Below are 16,410 nucleotides of genomic sequence, written 5' to 3'. Positions count from 1 at the left end.
CAGAGACACACGCCGTTTGAGGTGTAATATTTGGTGCGTTTTGGGGGGCGGCAGTGGCAGTGAAGTGTTTGATGGAGAGAACGTAACGCTGGTGGCGATCGTTACGCTGGCGAAGACATCGGCCGTGCCTTGCTGACCCACACCCGGTACCACTGCGCGCGTGATTATGGGATCGGGGCGCAAATAGACCACAACGAATGTGTGGTTTGATTGTTTTTTTTTTTCAGTTCAGTTCAGTTCAGGTTGAATATATTGGAAAGTAATAAATACAAAGGTGAGAAAATGGTGGAAAATGTTTAGTCTTTAACCACCAACAAACTCCACAATTCTTTGAAGTCAGGAAAAGCGCACTGCAATGCGCGAAACAGCGCCTCCTGCCGCACAAAGAAAATGTGCCTTTTCTTCATCAAAAACACAACGATCATCATCCTTGACATCTGGGGTGTACAGAAACGTCCAAAACCCGCTCCCCTGGGGAGTGTAGGACGACGCAATGACTTACCTTGAAAGACTGCGGCGACAAGACCTGAGCAGACAAAGAGCGCTAAAACCTGACTTCCCCGACAGCAAAATGGGGAATAAAAGTGGAACCATTTTTCCTGAAACCTCCAACACGCGGTTGTGGCCGAAGGTTCAAGGAAAGCGCCACTTCCACACCGGGAGAAAGATTATGATGGATGAGACAGAGAGGGAGTGAGACATAGATAGAGGGGATACATAAGGGATGCTATTCCAAGCTGAAGTGAGACTAAAATTCAAGGTATTTTTTACAGTTCAATGCGGTTCACAACTAGGAACTGTCTGGCTGTTTCAGGTGTGAGGAAAGAAGGAAATGGGCGTTGATGGGTGATTTTCCCATTCGGGTTGCCCTGTCGGTGACTGGAACTTTGTTGGAACAAAGGCCATGTGGTGTTTTATTCGTTAATAGTAAACATCATGAAGTGAATAAGAGCAGGAATTGCAAGTTGAATTATTGGAGAAGGATTTTACAAAACAATCTTTAATACATTGCACCTTTTTCCTTATAATTTTTACATGAATTAAGAAAAAATACGATTTTAACACAATTTAATTTTATTTAAATTTATTAAAACATTTGATTTTTAGAAAATTGTTGAAAAACGCATACAAATTTAAAGTAAAAATGCTAATATATAAACAATAATAACTGAAAACTTGAATTACATAAAGTGCATCCATTTAATATCGAACCCATAACGTTCTTCACAAACAAATCCTAAAGAAAGAAACAACGCCATTGAGCTAATTCTTACTTCATCAATTGTTCCACTCGTTGGAGTGTCTTGAACTTTGATGCACCGTCTATCGCCCTCAGTTCCGTGACATTCAGACACGCACACATGCTTAACCCACTTGCTTATCAACCGCCCTCCCCCCGAACCCATGTTAAAGGGACAAACAATCACCCCCAACCAGCCCTGTCTGCGGAGGAAACCCCTACGAATCATACACTGCATCAAACAAAAACCTCTCAATCACCCCCTTCCCACCTCATCTATATGTCACTTATCAGATCACTAACACACAAAAACACTAATTACTATACTGCACCCTTCAACCCCACACCATCGCAGCACGAGCGGGCATTGCGCGACAGCGCCCCCCTTAGCACCCGCGAAGCAAACAAAGATCAACGCAAAGCAACGCACCAGCCAATCCGCTCTCCCTTTCCCCAATGCGTCATCCAAGCAAGCGACCGAGCGGTTGGCGTTGTTGTGTGCTTCGCTTTTGTTTTCGTTCCATCTCTCTTGCGCGCCCGTGCACTGGTCGTCGGCGGGCAATGCGTGCGCGTTCGCTACGCCTCTGCTCTCAGCTGATCGGCTTGAGCGCAGCTCAGCTGCACACAACTTCCGTCATTTGGCGCGTGCGCATCGGCAGCGTGCGCTGCTGCCTTTGGCGTTGTTTTTCCCCGGCAGCAAACGACAACAACGACGACGACGACGGCTGACGAAGATTGCGACGGATATTTCCACACCGGTTTTCCACCGCGCAATTAGTTTGTTGTTGGAAGGAGGGGGGGTGGGCGGGAGTGGAGAGGGGGAAAATGAGACATGCACTGGAACGCAAACACTGGCGAGAGGAAATCGAGAACGAAGCACACACACACACACACACTCACACAAAGGGTCGTTCTTATTTTCCTTCGTCGCGAGAGGAAAGTAAAACAAAACCGGGAAAATGAACCCGGATGGGCAGCTGGCCGTGACGAGGGCGTCCTTGTTTTTAAGGTTGGGTTTTGTCTTTATTTCATTTGCTGTGCCCTTTTCCTTAAATGATGTCGTGTGCTAATTTTTATTTTTTATAGCCTTTTTTATTGTGTTGTATTTTTGTGCTTAATACATAGTTAAATTTTACTATTAAAATGGATCTTTTTATTACTGTCTTTACTTTAAATTTTAACTATATTCAATTGGTTGTAATATTATTCTATTATTATTCATTATAATTATTATTATTATTATTATAATTATTATTATAATTATTATAATTATTATTATTATTATTATTATTATTATTATTATTATTATTATTATTATTATTATTATTATTATTATTATTATTATTATTATTATTATTATTATAAATTTATATTATTTACTGAACCTCTGGTATTCAATATTAAGTTATTTATGTATTGCTTTATTTAGTTATATTATTATTTTATTTTTATTAGGTTATAAGTTAACTATATTTTGTTCATTGTTCTCAAGTATAAATGATTAAATTTGTTATACTTTACATTAAGATTGTAATCCAGCGCAAAAAAGGGATAATTCCAAAAACACTCGAAACATTGTGCTACATCTGCAATGGATTTTCAATTGCGTTGCACGCCGTTCACGAATGTGGTGCAAAATTTTCCATCCCCCCCAATGTGCCAGTGCGCAGTTTTCCCTCATCTCGTCTCATGGCAGTGTTTGCAATATCGCCAACAACAACAACAATTTTCACCCCAAACAGCTTCCAACAACAAAAAAAAGGTAAACTTCCTCTAGAACGCGTATGGAGCGAAAAAGGGAGGAAACACGACTTTCCATCCTGTCCAAACTGTCGCAAATAACCCGTCCAACCCCCCCCCGGTTAGCATGCGGAAACAACAGGACACGGGAAGACTTTGTTGTCCGCTCTGTTTTTCCTTTGTCTTTTTGGAGAAGTGTAAATTTGGAGAAGAAAGCAACAGTCAGTCATCTTGTGTTATTGTGCATACTTGTACTAATCTCGGGCGGGGAGGATTATTAATCGACAGTTTGCGGGGCTCTCCGCCCCTTGAGGAGGGAGGGCACAGGTGCGGCAACCATCATGACAAAGCAACGCGGACATTTAAACGCGTCCAACGCTAGCGGCGGCAGTAGCAGCATGCAGCAGCACGCGAACCCTTTTCAACACCCATACAACCCATCCCATCGCACTACACACACACACAACCACACACGCGGTCGTTAGCGTGTGTCCGACCGGCGGTCATACGGTGCGGACGGATCCGCGGAGGTACCACGAGAGTGGGGGGTTGAATTGCGCGGTTTTTCGCCCCATCGCTTGACGCGGATCGCCGTGGCCGTGGTTCGCTCGGAGAGCAGCAATCATTCGCGTTCGGACGGTGGAACGGTGCACATATCGGTTTGTGCAGTGCCTGCAACTATACTTACTATACCCTAACACCCTTGCCACTTCTTCGCGACAAAGAGCACCAGAGCTAGCGTGTCGTCAAAGCAGAGCGCAAACGTCGCTTGGTGTGGGCTCCTTTCTAAAGCGTGTAACTGCGAGCGTCTTCGATTGAATATTACAAAGTGCAGTTGCCAAACAGTGCTCCAAACGGCAACAAAGTGCATCTGCAGTGATTCTTCTGCTCTGAGTTGATCTGAGAAGGAGCGATAATAAGCGAAGAGACAAATACAAGCTTTTTGGGCTGCTGTGTGAACTGTGCGAAATTAGTGCTTTTGCTTTTCCCTTAACAAATCAAGTGCAAGCTTTACCACCTCGCAGCATCTCTCTACTCCAAAGATGAGGCCCCCAACGCATTTCGGTAATGATATTACCAACACCGAAGCGAACGGTGATGATCAGCAGAATAACAACAACAACAACAACGGTGGGGGAAATGGAGGCAACAACAACAACAACCATGCGGACCACATCGTCGAGCGGTTGACGCAGATGGGCGCCACGATTAACTTCCCGAAGGTGGCGGGCCGCGGCATCATCCGGGTCGTGGAGCGGTGTGACGATGCGAAGGAGAACAACAATCTGGGTAAGTGGAGTTGGTGATTTGGTGAAGATATTTGGTTGGTTTGGGATTTGATTGGAGGCAGTGTTGACATTGTGGTGCATTAAACAAGACTTGGAATGTAGTTTGCTCCTAAGCTAAGTGGAGTGATCATTGGAGGAAGAACTTGGAAATAGTGTGCATTAATTAGGAATCTTAGATGAAGATTCTTGGTCCTTGCAGATGCATCAACCAATTGAACTTTGGTTGATGTATTTCTGAACTAATGATCCAACAAGTCCATTGTACTGTTGGTAACTTGGGATTTAAATCCATTTACGTCCTAGATATCTTCGGAACTTTGAAGATTTATTTGAAGCTGATCCATTGAATGAGTTTGGCTTCAAAGTAGTATATTATTACAGATTGTTATGTGCATTACACCGAACAATCTTGGAGGTGATCTTTTGGTTTGGAGCGAACCCTCCCTCAGAAGCCTTCATGTCCAGTTGGACTGGATCTCGTAGATCCATATGAGCATGAGGACACTCCAGATATCATGAAACTGTCTGTTTCTTGTATTTTGTTTTAGCAACCATTATACAATATTATATTTGGAGATGCTTTTCACAATAGTCACAATAATTTGTCCCAACACGTCACAAAAGTCGCTCAGCACTAGAAGGAGGGTATGTCAATATGCCAAGCAAGTCGGTCCTCATTTCGTCAAAGTAGGCTCAGCCGCCTCAAACCGCCGCTGATAGCACCCAAAGCTAGCCCGCGTGCGCCAGGCGCCGTTGCGTAGTTCGTTGCGTTGCGCACGGCCATCCAAAACGGCCTGCGGTTGCGCATTGTGCCTTCGGTTCCAAAGACACACAGGAAGGGTGGTGGGATCTCTTGGTGGTGGTGGTGATTGTTCTTTCTGTCTCGCGTTCATTCAACCATCTCCACCGGCACTACTGCACCGTGTGTGTGTGTTGGATTAGCTAAGCCGAACCACCACATTTCCCAACCAGCTGAACAACAGTCAGCATTTTCGCCGCCTCTTTCGGACCTCCAAAAGTCGTCCAGTTTTCCGTCAAAGTGTCAGAAGCGAAGAGAAGAAGAGAGAGAGAGACAGGTGCAAACGTTTCAAAAGTTTCGAGGTTACTGGGGTTGGACTTTAAATTGGTGATCTTCACGTCACGTCGTGCGCGCACCGGCTCCACCGCGTGTTGAGCGAGCGAACGGATTGGACAGCTTTTACGGTCGCTGGACTGTAAGTGAATTAACTTAAGCACCACGGACGGAGGGGTGAGGGAGGGCGGGGTTTTTATGGTGCAGTAAACGCACACTAATCGTCATGATGAGCATCGAGCGCGCCGTGTTCGATCGAAATCGTTGAAGTGTGTACGGCTTTTAAGCTGTATTCCCTCGTGAGCGGGTGTTGGGAAAATTGATTCCCATCGAACTCCTCCATCACGGGGTGGAATTTATTTTGCACATCTCGTTTCCCTTACCGAGCGTGTCGTAATGCGGTGGTAATTAAATTGTAATCAAATGGCCAACTGTGTGCCAAGATAAAACCAGCAAACCCAAAAACAGCTTCCGCTTTCGCTTTTCCTTCGACCCGTAGTGGCCGCCCGTATGCTTTTTTTTTCGGCGCCGCGATCGCGATGAAAATGAAAGTGAAATTCACAACAAACCCCCGTGCAAGCCCCCCTGTTCTCCTGCACCTCTGCCTCGATCGTCTTGCAGCTTGCAGCCAAGAGAGCAGCAGCAGCAGCACGTGAAGTGTGGAGTGGACGAATCCGCAATGAATCACCAGCGTGCGAAGGGTGGTACCGTCTCGTGTCGGGCTTTTCTCGTTTGACCTAAAATTATCTTCCCGAAGCCGAATAGAAAAAAATAGCACACGATCACTTTCCGGTGCCAGCGTTGGACAGCCATTGTGCATTAAGTCCGGCGAATCCGGCCACAAACATTCCCGGTCGCAAACGTGTCGCTTCGCGCCATTCTGTCTTCTGTGTCGTGCGGTGATGCTGCGGTATCTGTGTTTGTTATGCTGCACGATCGCGTTTTCAGGGGTGTAAAGACATATTAGCATAACTGGGTCAAGTCGTTCACTGGACGCTGGACTGTGTTTTGGACGTATTTATATGTGTGTGTGTGTGTGTGTGATTGTAAATGCGCTTGATGTAACAGCACGCTGATATAATAACGCACTAACGTGATAGGAACAATCTGCGCTTCAGTTGCTCATTTCGGTTTTTCTTTCCTTTCTTTATGTTTTATTCGATCTTCCTCCATCCGGCGGGTCAGCCAAATGGTTTTGTTTATTTACAAACAACACACTATTCGGTTTTCTGTGCCTTTTTTCTCCCGTTTTTGGGCTTGCATAATGCACAACACAATCAAAACACTTTGCCGTGTGTGGCGTGTGGTGTTCGTGCTTGCGCGCACACCCTACACGTACGCTACTGTTAATGTCTGCCGGGCTCGGGCTCCTTTACCTTCAGCGTAAGAAAAGGAACGACGGGAGAGGAAGAGAGAGAGCAAAAAAACAGCACAGGCGCCTTCCTCTTCTTTGAAACGACGGAGACGAAGTCTCGAAACGCTCCGACCCGGCTTCCTGCTTTTGCCCCGCTCGAGAGCGAGGTCAGCCGGGTTGTGATCGTTGATCTGTTTGTGGGCTGTGCGGCCGGGCTGTGCTGAAGCGCCAGTAGTCGCCCCACAGTAAGAATTAGCCCTTTTAAGGTAAAGCCAACCCCATAAACACACGGACACACACGCGAGCGCAGAGACACAGACAGGTAATGGAGGGTATGCTAATGTGTCCGGTACTAGTGAGAAGAAGTGTCCGTCCGCGCCCGTTTGGAGATGTGTCGCAAAAGTCGTGATCATGCGGACAACTCATAATTCATATCTCTCCCATGCATAAATCCCTCCCATATCTCCCCCTCACTATAAAGTCTTACTGCCCTTTGGGGGGGAGAGAAAGCGCACAAAAGGGATACAAACTCATAAAGTGTACAGTGCTCATGTCCCAGGGCATGACACATGTCTACGCCGATTAAGACATCTCGGCCCGTGGCTTGCAGTGGAGTGGCAGTGCAGTGGATTCACCCCCCGCTTTTCCCCTTTTACGGGATCAAAGCCGCGAGCGACGAGTCACGAGTGATTTAGTGGCTCAATGCGGTTTCGGTGATGATTTATGATGATGAGTCCCGCCGCCTGGCCCAGCCATCCTCTCCAGCAGGTGCACCTGTTCTTTCTTGCATCGAACTTTGGTTGAATAATAATTTGGTTCTTTTTTGTTTTGTTTTGCACCTTTACATGATGTATTAATTTAATGTCTTTACCGGGCAGTGTAACGCGTGCAAGCGCTGTGCTGTAACCGTTCCGATCGAGCACAATTACTGCAAACTATCTATAATCTAATGAACGGAATCGAATCTTGGTGTGCGCCACCTTATGCGATTTCCTACAAATTTTCTGAATTCCCTTTTGTCACGTAACGCGCAATCCACCGTTCGATACGATCGATTCAGCTCAATGTGTTACCACTGGGTAGATTTGTGCGAGCTGTCTGTCATTCGACGGCTAATGGTGCGCCATTTCACCGACATTTGGTAGAGAGAGAGAGAAAGAGATAGAAAAGTGGCAATAAAAGAAATAATGAATGTGCGATAATTGTAAATTAAATTATCTTCAATCGCGCTGTTTAACAAATTAATGCTTCAGCAAGAAGCAATTCCTCCATTACCGCGCTATGCTAAAACACGGGCACGCCATCCCACCCGATTCGAGACCCGAGCTTGGGCAAAGACGAACGATATGGGAACGATGTGGCAATGATTTAATGCTTTCCACCCGTCCCCACCCATCATATTGTGTGTTCGATTGTTTCGATGCTCATGCAGGCCGATGCGGCGAAGGGACTCAATGCACACATGTACACAGACCAGCACCCAGCCCCTTGCATAATGCCCTTTTGAACCCCATTTGGCAATGGTTTCGCACAGCCAGGGCAGGCGACGAACGGTGACTTTCTGCCTTTTTTCTGTTTTATTTTACTCAAAGCTCCATTTATTTATTTATTGACTTACTTTAGCACCAGCCGGCTTGAGCCACATTGCGCGCACAACCATCCTTATTCGCGCTTGCTGGCACGGCCGAAAAATCCAACGGTTGAATAAGGTGACTTAAGCGTAGCGCTAGCGGCGGCGAACAACCTGGCCAGCCAGCGCTGCTTTTCCGATTGCATCATCCCCGCGAGAGCGAGAAAGTAAAAGCATCAAAACAAAAGGAAAAACACGCCATGCACCACCACACCACCACCACCATTCGCTCCGGTGAAGTTTAACCAAGTGGCCCAGTTTTCCGCGCTGCCGCCGCTGGTCGGCCGAGTGATAAAAGGGTTCGTGAGTGGGACTTTTTTGCGTTTCTTTCCACACCATCTGTGGTAATAGTGTGTTGTGCGGGAGGGGGAGAGAGGGTCATACCGAATCACTCTGTCTGACCTTAAACTACTTAGTAAGACGTTTTGGTGCAGTTGAAAGTGGTTTCACTTAAGATGCGCCCGCACCGGGCAGTTTCCTTCTTTTTCTCCCGGCAGTGTAAATTATTGTTGTTATTGATGCTATTTTCTTTGATTCGTTTCGGGCGTCGTATAATGATTAGGAAAGTGATTGCTTTTGCACTGCTTGATGTTGAATGTTGTTTTTTTCTTTTTATAACAGAGAGGTTATGAGTAACAGTAAAGCTGCAACATTGTACGAAAGCTCAACTATTTTTCAGGCTTGTCGTGGTGCAATGGGAACTCTGCAAATCGTAAACCAATGAAACGGTGCTAAGTGCTAAGTTACACTTTTAAGCTAATAAACTGTTTCATGCTTTGTATTGCCTACCAATTGGAAATCTAATTTGGAGCTCAGGATTACAGGGTTTCCGAGTCAATTTCCAATATCTGCAACATTTTTGATTGCTTGCAAGATGTATTTCAACAGCTGCCAAATGTAGTATTTGCATCCTAATACAGGGTTTTCCAAGTCACTTTCGAATGTGGTCATAATTATTTACCGCCTCCAAGATGTTTTTCAACAGCTGTCAAAGCTGGTGTATTTGCTTCATTATGAAATTTCAGTTTTTACTCTTGATTTTCAACACATCACAAAGAACTGTCGAACTCAATCCGGCATGAGACGTGTTGAAAATCATGCTTAAGAAATTTAAAATAATAATGATGGAAATGAAATATCAGATTGATGTGGATTAACATCTTACACGCGGTTAATAACAACGTTTACATTCGTTTACTTACTTGGAACACCCCTGTAGTGCTATTTAATTCAGATCCATCATACAAGGTTTTCCGAGTCAATTTAAACTGTCAACAACATTTTCCATTGCTTGCGAGATGTTTTTCAACAGCTGTGAAATGTTGTATTTGCATCACAATATTTTATCAGTTCTTCCACATGATTTTCATCACGTCTCAATCTAGATAGAGTTTGACAAATCTATGTGATGTGTTGAAAATCATGTGTAAGAACTGAAACTTTATTGTGATGCAAATGGAATGCATGACAGCTGTTGAAAATCATCTTATAGATGGCGAATAATTATATGCACATTCGAATCTGATTTGGAAAACCTTGTGAGTATCTAATTTACTACAAACTAAATTTTCTACGCAACAAATTTGATTTTAACATCATTAATCAATAGCAATTTATTGGCTGCGAGCCCTTCTTGCATGCGCCCTTCGTGCGCAATGACTTTATCCCCGCGAAGAAAGCGCAACACACGTGATCCTCCATACATACAATGTCGTGTGTGTGTGTGTGTGTCCCTGGTGAATGTCCATAATTATTCACCGATGCCACAACACGTGAATTGTTTGGTCAATCTTAAGCCTCCCCGGTGCCGTCCACAGTGCGTTATCTGATCGCGGATCGTCTCCATTTGCGTTCGCCATCTTGAAGAGGTCTTCCGTGATCATTTACCTCCAAGCCGATCCCGTACAAATGCTAGTTTCTATTTCTCGCTATTAATCAGTCTAATCAACCGTAAGCATCACTCGGTGCAGTTTTGCGATGCGTGATGTCCTCTCACGGTGTGTCAAACGGTCAAGGCGTTTTCGCTGCACGCTGCTGCTATCGCGATTTTGGCCATTTCGGTGCGATTAAATCAACATCAACGCTGGTTCGCGGCGTGGTTCGCCGATCCGTTGTTGGAATCACTTTCCCCCGCCATGTTGATTGAGACGGTAAATTTAAATGTCTGGTGGAATTAGCGCCGCGAACGTCCTTTGCCAAGATGGTGTGCGATAATGGCGTTAACACTTTTAGGCGGCTCTGCTCATGCTTATGATCGTTCATATCTTCATACAGCATAATTAAGCGGCGAGGGGGGGGGGGGGGGAAAAGAAACAGTCGAATGGTCCGCAGCTCGTCGCTGGAGGATAATGTTTTCCTAGCTTTTACAAAACGGGCAAAGGCACTAAGCGTTACCGCATGCTTTCATAAGTAAATTGTACGCTCCATTTGCAGTGCAGAGCGCTGGGGCAGTAAAGGGCGCGTGCTGCTCTCCAAACACTCCAAGCAACCAAGCAAAAGCGCGATCACGATCACGGCACGAATTGCAACACCACCACCACCACCACACAATATGCAGGTCACGCGTCACACTGCAATAAATTAATAAATGTACACACAAAACAACACAATTTCCCGGTTGCAGTTTTCCTTGTCCATCGTTGATCGATTTCGGGGGACTTTGTTTTCCCATTCGTACTGCTGCTGGCGCTTTCACAACCATTGCTGGCTCACATCAAACACACGCACACACTCCCACCAACGCAAGTGAATGTCGTCGTCTTTGTGCAAATATAACCGAAAGGAAAATTACCCCGGGAGGGAAAAAAAGGGATGCAATAAACTACATTTTACGCAGAAGCACCCTGCTTCAAGGTCTGCCAATTTGCGTTTTAGCGCTTGCTTGCTTAAACCGTAATGGGAAGCAAAACCGTTCGCCCCTCGTTGTTGCAGTGTGTGCTGTGTAAATAAACTCGATCCGGGACTCGTCCGTTTCTTTGTCCACACCGGCACGGGCGGGGGGGGGTTTGGCATTGAGTTCGGAAAATTCTTCCCCCTTCCCCATCCCCACTACCAGTCGCTTGGGAAATGTTCTGGCGCATGGTGTTCCCGTTCCGTCTAGCCGTCTGTCAGTGGACGCTGTTGTTGACGTTCTTGCGTTCATCTCACACCCCCCCCCCCCGGGGGGAAGGGGGTCTGGTAGTACATTCTCGTAGCGTGATTTATTATTTTTTCCGGTGACCAACCGATCGGATTGCGCACTTGCGGAAAAGCCAACTCGGCGGCGATCGACTTAACGCCTCCCCGTCTTTTTGACGCATCTTCTAGAAAATTGGATTTTCCACTGACGTGTTTTGTACACCCGTCCACACACACACACATACGCGCGTTTGCTGTAAAGTTTTCCGCAGTTTATTTTCACCGCCAGCGGGAACAATGCAGCTATCCAGCGGTCATGCATTCGAACGCGCTGCGCAATGCGCACGGGGGCGCGCGTGTGCGTTACTGGCGCAGGTAACGCTGCATATCGACCGCATTCGCATTCATGCACGTGCACGTGGAGCATTTGGTAGCTTCTCACACACGTGGTGATGTAACGCGCCACAACAATGCATACGGAACATTAGCACTCATGCCGTGCATGAGTCGAAGCGATCAATTTCGGTGGAACAAGCGCGCGCGCGCGCGCGGATGATGGATGCCGCCGGTACATCCTGTTTGGTGGTGGTGCGCGATGCCACTTTTTTGTTATGTTTTGCTTGCCACTTTTCCGGTGCCCCGCATGCCGCTTGCCTCAATCCACACTGGCCACTTCCGAGTGCGGTTGTGCGCTTTATAACCGCAGTCGGCATCGTGGTGGCCCACAACGATGGATCGTTATTTCGGTATCGCGTGGAAAAGTGTGTTTTTTACGAAATGATTATTTGAGTATCGTCTTGTTTGTGGACCCCCCTCCCACACGCCGATTTTCTTTGCAACCGGATCCAAATGATGCGCCATTGATGATTGAAGCAATGTTACGCGGCGTGCGCAGCTCAATGCGCCACCCGGGGATTGGGATGGAAGAAAGCACGCAATATTACGTTATCACGATGAGTATCGCATTAGTTCGCATCGTGCACTGTCCCTCTCGAGTGGTGGTGGCAGCGGCGGCGGCGGTGGTCTTTGCTCGAGCGCAACAGTTAAGATGTTGCGACAAAGACTCCGTCTAGTCTGGTGTAAACAAGTACCCTTGTTAATTACGCGCCAATCGACTGGTACCGTGAACATGTGATATCGGTAGTCGGCGCAAAGGGTGGAAGAGGGGCACAGATGATAACACGCCGTGGGAGTTGAATGCGGTTTAGAATCCGTTTGGTTAAGGTTGAACGCACTGAGCTGTGAACGAACATGTGCCTATCGTCGCTTTGTTTAGGATCGTGCGCATGAACAAGCATTACTTCCGTCTATTATATTGGGCTAGATCAGTCCCGGTGGCGCATGTGCCAGGAGGGTGGCTTTATGTAGGTCAGCATGTGGAGTTGATAAGCCGTTGCCGGGGGCTGAAACATTTATACGGAAATGCTTGATGCGCTTCCATGTCGAATTCGTAGATAAACGGCTTGATTTCCTCGACCAACCTATCATCAGAGCATCTAAAGTATGCAGAAAAAAGGTAAATTCTCAAATAACAGCCCTAGCACAGCATTTTACAGCAAAATAGCGAACATTGTATCATATCTCACAATATTTTCAGTTCAAAACGCACAAACGCTTCATTCACAATCCAAAGTGAGCTCCTCAACCCGCTATCATATACCTTGAAGCGTTTCTCGCTCTTTTGACAGCTTGCGCATTTGTTTATGTGTCAAAACCAGCTGATGAAACGTAAACAAACCTTGCTCGGGAAAATTTTTTTGCTTGCCAATTCCCATTTCTTTTCACTTTTTTGACTATTATTTAGCGTTAAAATATTCCAAATAAAATAACCAAAGTTGTGCAATGTTTTCAGAAGTACGTTAAGCGCTTTCTGCACGCAACTTCGTGCACTTGTCATTGAAGAATTGCATCATCGTGGGTAAAGAATCAGCACCGAATTAGACCGGTGGTGGGTGGTGAAGTCAGTCCTATTTTTAGCTTCACTTTCTTCCACTAATCATTGGAAATCCCCGGTTTTTGCTAAACCACCACCAGCTGAAGCCGATACAGTGACATTTATAGAAAAAAGTGGAGTTGCTGCTAGAACATCGATGGCTTCGTTTGTAGCAAAAGTTGTGACACGGTGCGAAGAGGCACTAGAAACTAAACATTTAAGTAAGATTTTATCTGAAGACGAATGAATTTATAAGGGATATTGCTTTGAAAAGATTTGTCTCTAACGATTACCCTTCTCGTTCTCCACTTTCTTGCAGATCTCTCGGAGTGCGAGCTGATCCAGGTGCCCGATGCCGTTTACCATCTGATGAGACATACCGAGCTGAAGACGTGCGATTTGAGCAGCAACGTCATCACAAAGATATCGCCCAAATTCGCCGTCAAGTTTAGCCTCATCACAGGTAAGAAATCCCCCCTCCCCGTCGCAAAAATTGACCCCCCGTTTTAACACTGTACCGCTTTCCTCGCTTTCCTCTCCAACCAGATCTCAACCTGTCCCACAACCAGATGGCCCGGCTACCGGACGAGCTGGCCGATCTGCACTCGCTGGAGATGCTGGACATTTCGCACAACTCCTTCATCACACTGCCCGCCGTCGTGTTCAAGATGCCCAAGCTGCGCGAACTGAAGGCCAACAACAATGCCATCATCGACATCGACCGGGACGAGATCATTGCGTCCGACTCGCTCGAGCTGGTCGACCTGCGGCACAATCCGCTCACGCCGATGTGCCACGATCTGCTCAAGCACGCCGTCCTCTCCTTCCGGATCGAGCTGTCCGAGCGGGTGAAGGAGGATTGGGAAGATTTGACGGAATGTGAATGAGCCCGGTGGCGCGGCCGATGGTTTCGGCGCCGGTTCGGTGCTTTTTTTTCCTGCCTTCAAATCATTAGCTTTAGTGGCGCACAGAACGGGGACGTCGTGCGTCGTCGTACGTTAGCGTGGTATTTTCTGTTTAGCTAGCGGAAACGGCTTCAACCGGCCCGATTGCGTTGGCGCAATCGTTATTTTAAGGCTGATGGCGCCCACGCTCAAGCTACTTATTTTGATACTAACCAACCGCATATACCGGCACAGTCCGGCCAGTATGTTGTGAATTGTACTTAAGCGATGCTGTATTATACAAAACCAAACCCCCCGTACTCATATTAACCCTACCCGTTTCCCCTGTTCCCTTAGCTATTAAGGCTCTCGCTCTATCTCTCGCCGTGCGTCGTACGTCTTTCGCTCTCTGTTGGTGTTTGGTTTGGATATTCTGCTGTAGGGAAAGGCGGGGACAAACAGCATGCCAACACAGTGATTATGTGTGTCAGTGGTGGCCAAGATTTCTGTACCGATCCTTTGCATACAAGAAAAATGAGATTTTGATCTAGTCATTAGTCATCTGCAGTCCGTCTGACTGAAGCGATGTGAGTTGTGCACACGCACAAGGACAATCAGGACTTTTGGGAGGTAGCGATAGGAATGGATCAAAACACATGTCTCTCTAGGAACGCTGAGGAACGGCAATAATCCCCCCCCTCCCCCCCGCCCCCAAACGCAACGAAACGGCGAGAATTCAAGCGGGGTGAGAGCGATGCGGAGAAGAGTGAGCAGCAGAACGAGCAGAGGCGGCACTAACACACCAGAGTGTTGTTATTTGCTGCGATCATAAACGAGAGTGATATTAAATAAGTCAATTTTGTGTACATGCAAAAACCCACGCTGAAAAAAAAAACAAAACAGTAGAAAGGTGGACACAGTTGTCGTTTTGTGAAGTGAAATTCCGTGTATTTTTGAGAATTTGCAATTCAATAACAGGGGGAGTACCTTTTTCGGTAGTAATAAAAAAGAAAAGATCGAGTGCAATTGTTGATATAGCAAGGAGAAAACTAAACACAAAGAAACATTTGTTAAGATCCCCTGTACCAGTTGGCAAAAAAACGGAATAATAAATTTGTGCTTTGATAAAAAAACAAATTCCCCATCCACAAGGCTTTACTTTAGCATAACGTTTGCATTAAAAAAGGACTTTTTTCTGCTGTCTGTAGAAAAAATAAATAATATTTTTCTTTCCTTTAACATCCTTTGTAAGGTCCGCAACAACTTCACTCCTTTGACATTCAAACTTACTTGCAAAAAATTAATCTTCGACCTTGACTGCGAGGTGCCTTTCGTCAGTTATTCGGAATTTTCGCCATGGCGGACGAAGACATGCGTGCACCCATGTTTGCATGATCAATTCCTCCCATTTCCGAATTTTATTAATTTCTCCTCAGTTTTCGCGACAAAATTGTTGAAGTTAGAGCTTATGAATCATGTTGGCCCAGAAAATTTCGACGGGACGCTGCAGGAATATGGGTTGGACCGGTTTGCGGACTAGGGTGTCACATCGAAATTACGCCGAAATTCGCCCAAAATGATCGCGTTGAGTTTTGGCGTCATTACTTACCATTACTATGAAGCCAGAGGACGCGATTTCTGCTTCCTGATATGTTTGTTAATGTTCCCCATGTACTATTTCACTGTGCAGCGACCTCCCGGGTAAGCGAACGCAGCGAAGTAGCGACATTTTTCCAACGGCCTTCGCTTCCTTTGGAACCTCAAGTCACTCAGGGTGGTCGACCATTCGGAACTGAGCTTTCATTCGATGCTCTGATTGTTGTGTAATAGTACCAAGATTTTTTTAAATGCCCGATCGGCCTTATACGACGTCCACAGACTTCCACACCGAGTTCGTTTTAGACACTACGGGGTGCGCCGTTCTTTGATCGCGCACGTTTTTGAACGAAGTAGCTTCACTATTTTGGCCATCACGGTTAGATTTCTACTGATAGAGGTGTCAAATGTTTGTCTGCTGACTGATGGGATACTATAATTAAAAGTGAAATTAACGTTTCGCTAGTGCGTGCGAAGAAAACACCATGAAAAATCGACAATTGTCCATTTATTTGTTAAGGCAATCAGAGAAGATTATTTAATCAGAAAAGTGTA

At 46.1% G+C, this 16,410-nt stretch overlaps 1 protein-coding gene across 1 annotated transcript; it reads left to right on the top strand.

Moving 5' to 3' along the window:
- Positions 1-3,437: 3,437 nt before the first annotated feature.
- Positions 3,438-15,396, top strand: LOC1273393 (leucine-rich repeat-containing protein 20). The gene is made up of 3 exons (XM_312362.4): positions 3,438-4,270; positions 13,695-13,838; positions 13,922-15,396. The coding sequence occupies exons 1-3, from the start codon at positions 4,024-4,026 to the stop codon at positions 14,260-14,262; spliced, it is 732 nt and encodes a 243-aa protein (XP_312362.3). The 5' UTR covers positions 3,438-4,023; the 3' UTR covers positions 14,263-15,396.
- The last annotated feature ends 1,014 nt before the right edge of the window (positions 15,397-16,410 follow it).

The sequence above is a fragment of the Anopheles gambiae genome, chromosome 2 (genome assembly GCF_943734735.2).
Source record: "Anopheles gambiae chromosome 2, idAnoGambNW_F1_1, whole genome shotgun sequence".
In the NCBI taxonomy this organism is placed as follows: domain Eukaryota; kingdom Metazoa; phylum Arthropoda; class Insecta; order Diptera; family Culicidae; genus Anopheles; species Anopheles gambiae.
The sequence above is the reverse complement of the archived record's forward strand: the minus strand, read 5'-3'. Positions and strand labels throughout refer to the sequence as shown.

Excerpts from the sequence above, each read along its gene's own strand:
- LOC1273393 (XM_312362.4), top strand. The coding sequence starts at position 4,024 with ATGAGGCCCCCAACGCATTTCGGTAATGATATTACCAACACCGAAGCG. Across the intron at positions 4,271-13,694 it reads GAAGGAGAACAACAATCTGG|ATCTCTCGGAGTGCGAGCTG; the intron begins GTAAGTGGAGTT and ends ACTTTCTTGCAG. Across the intron at positions 13,839-13,921 it reads CAAGTTTAGCCTCATCACAG|ATCTCAACCTGTCCCACAAC; the intron begins GTAAGAAATCCC and ends CTCTCCAACCAG.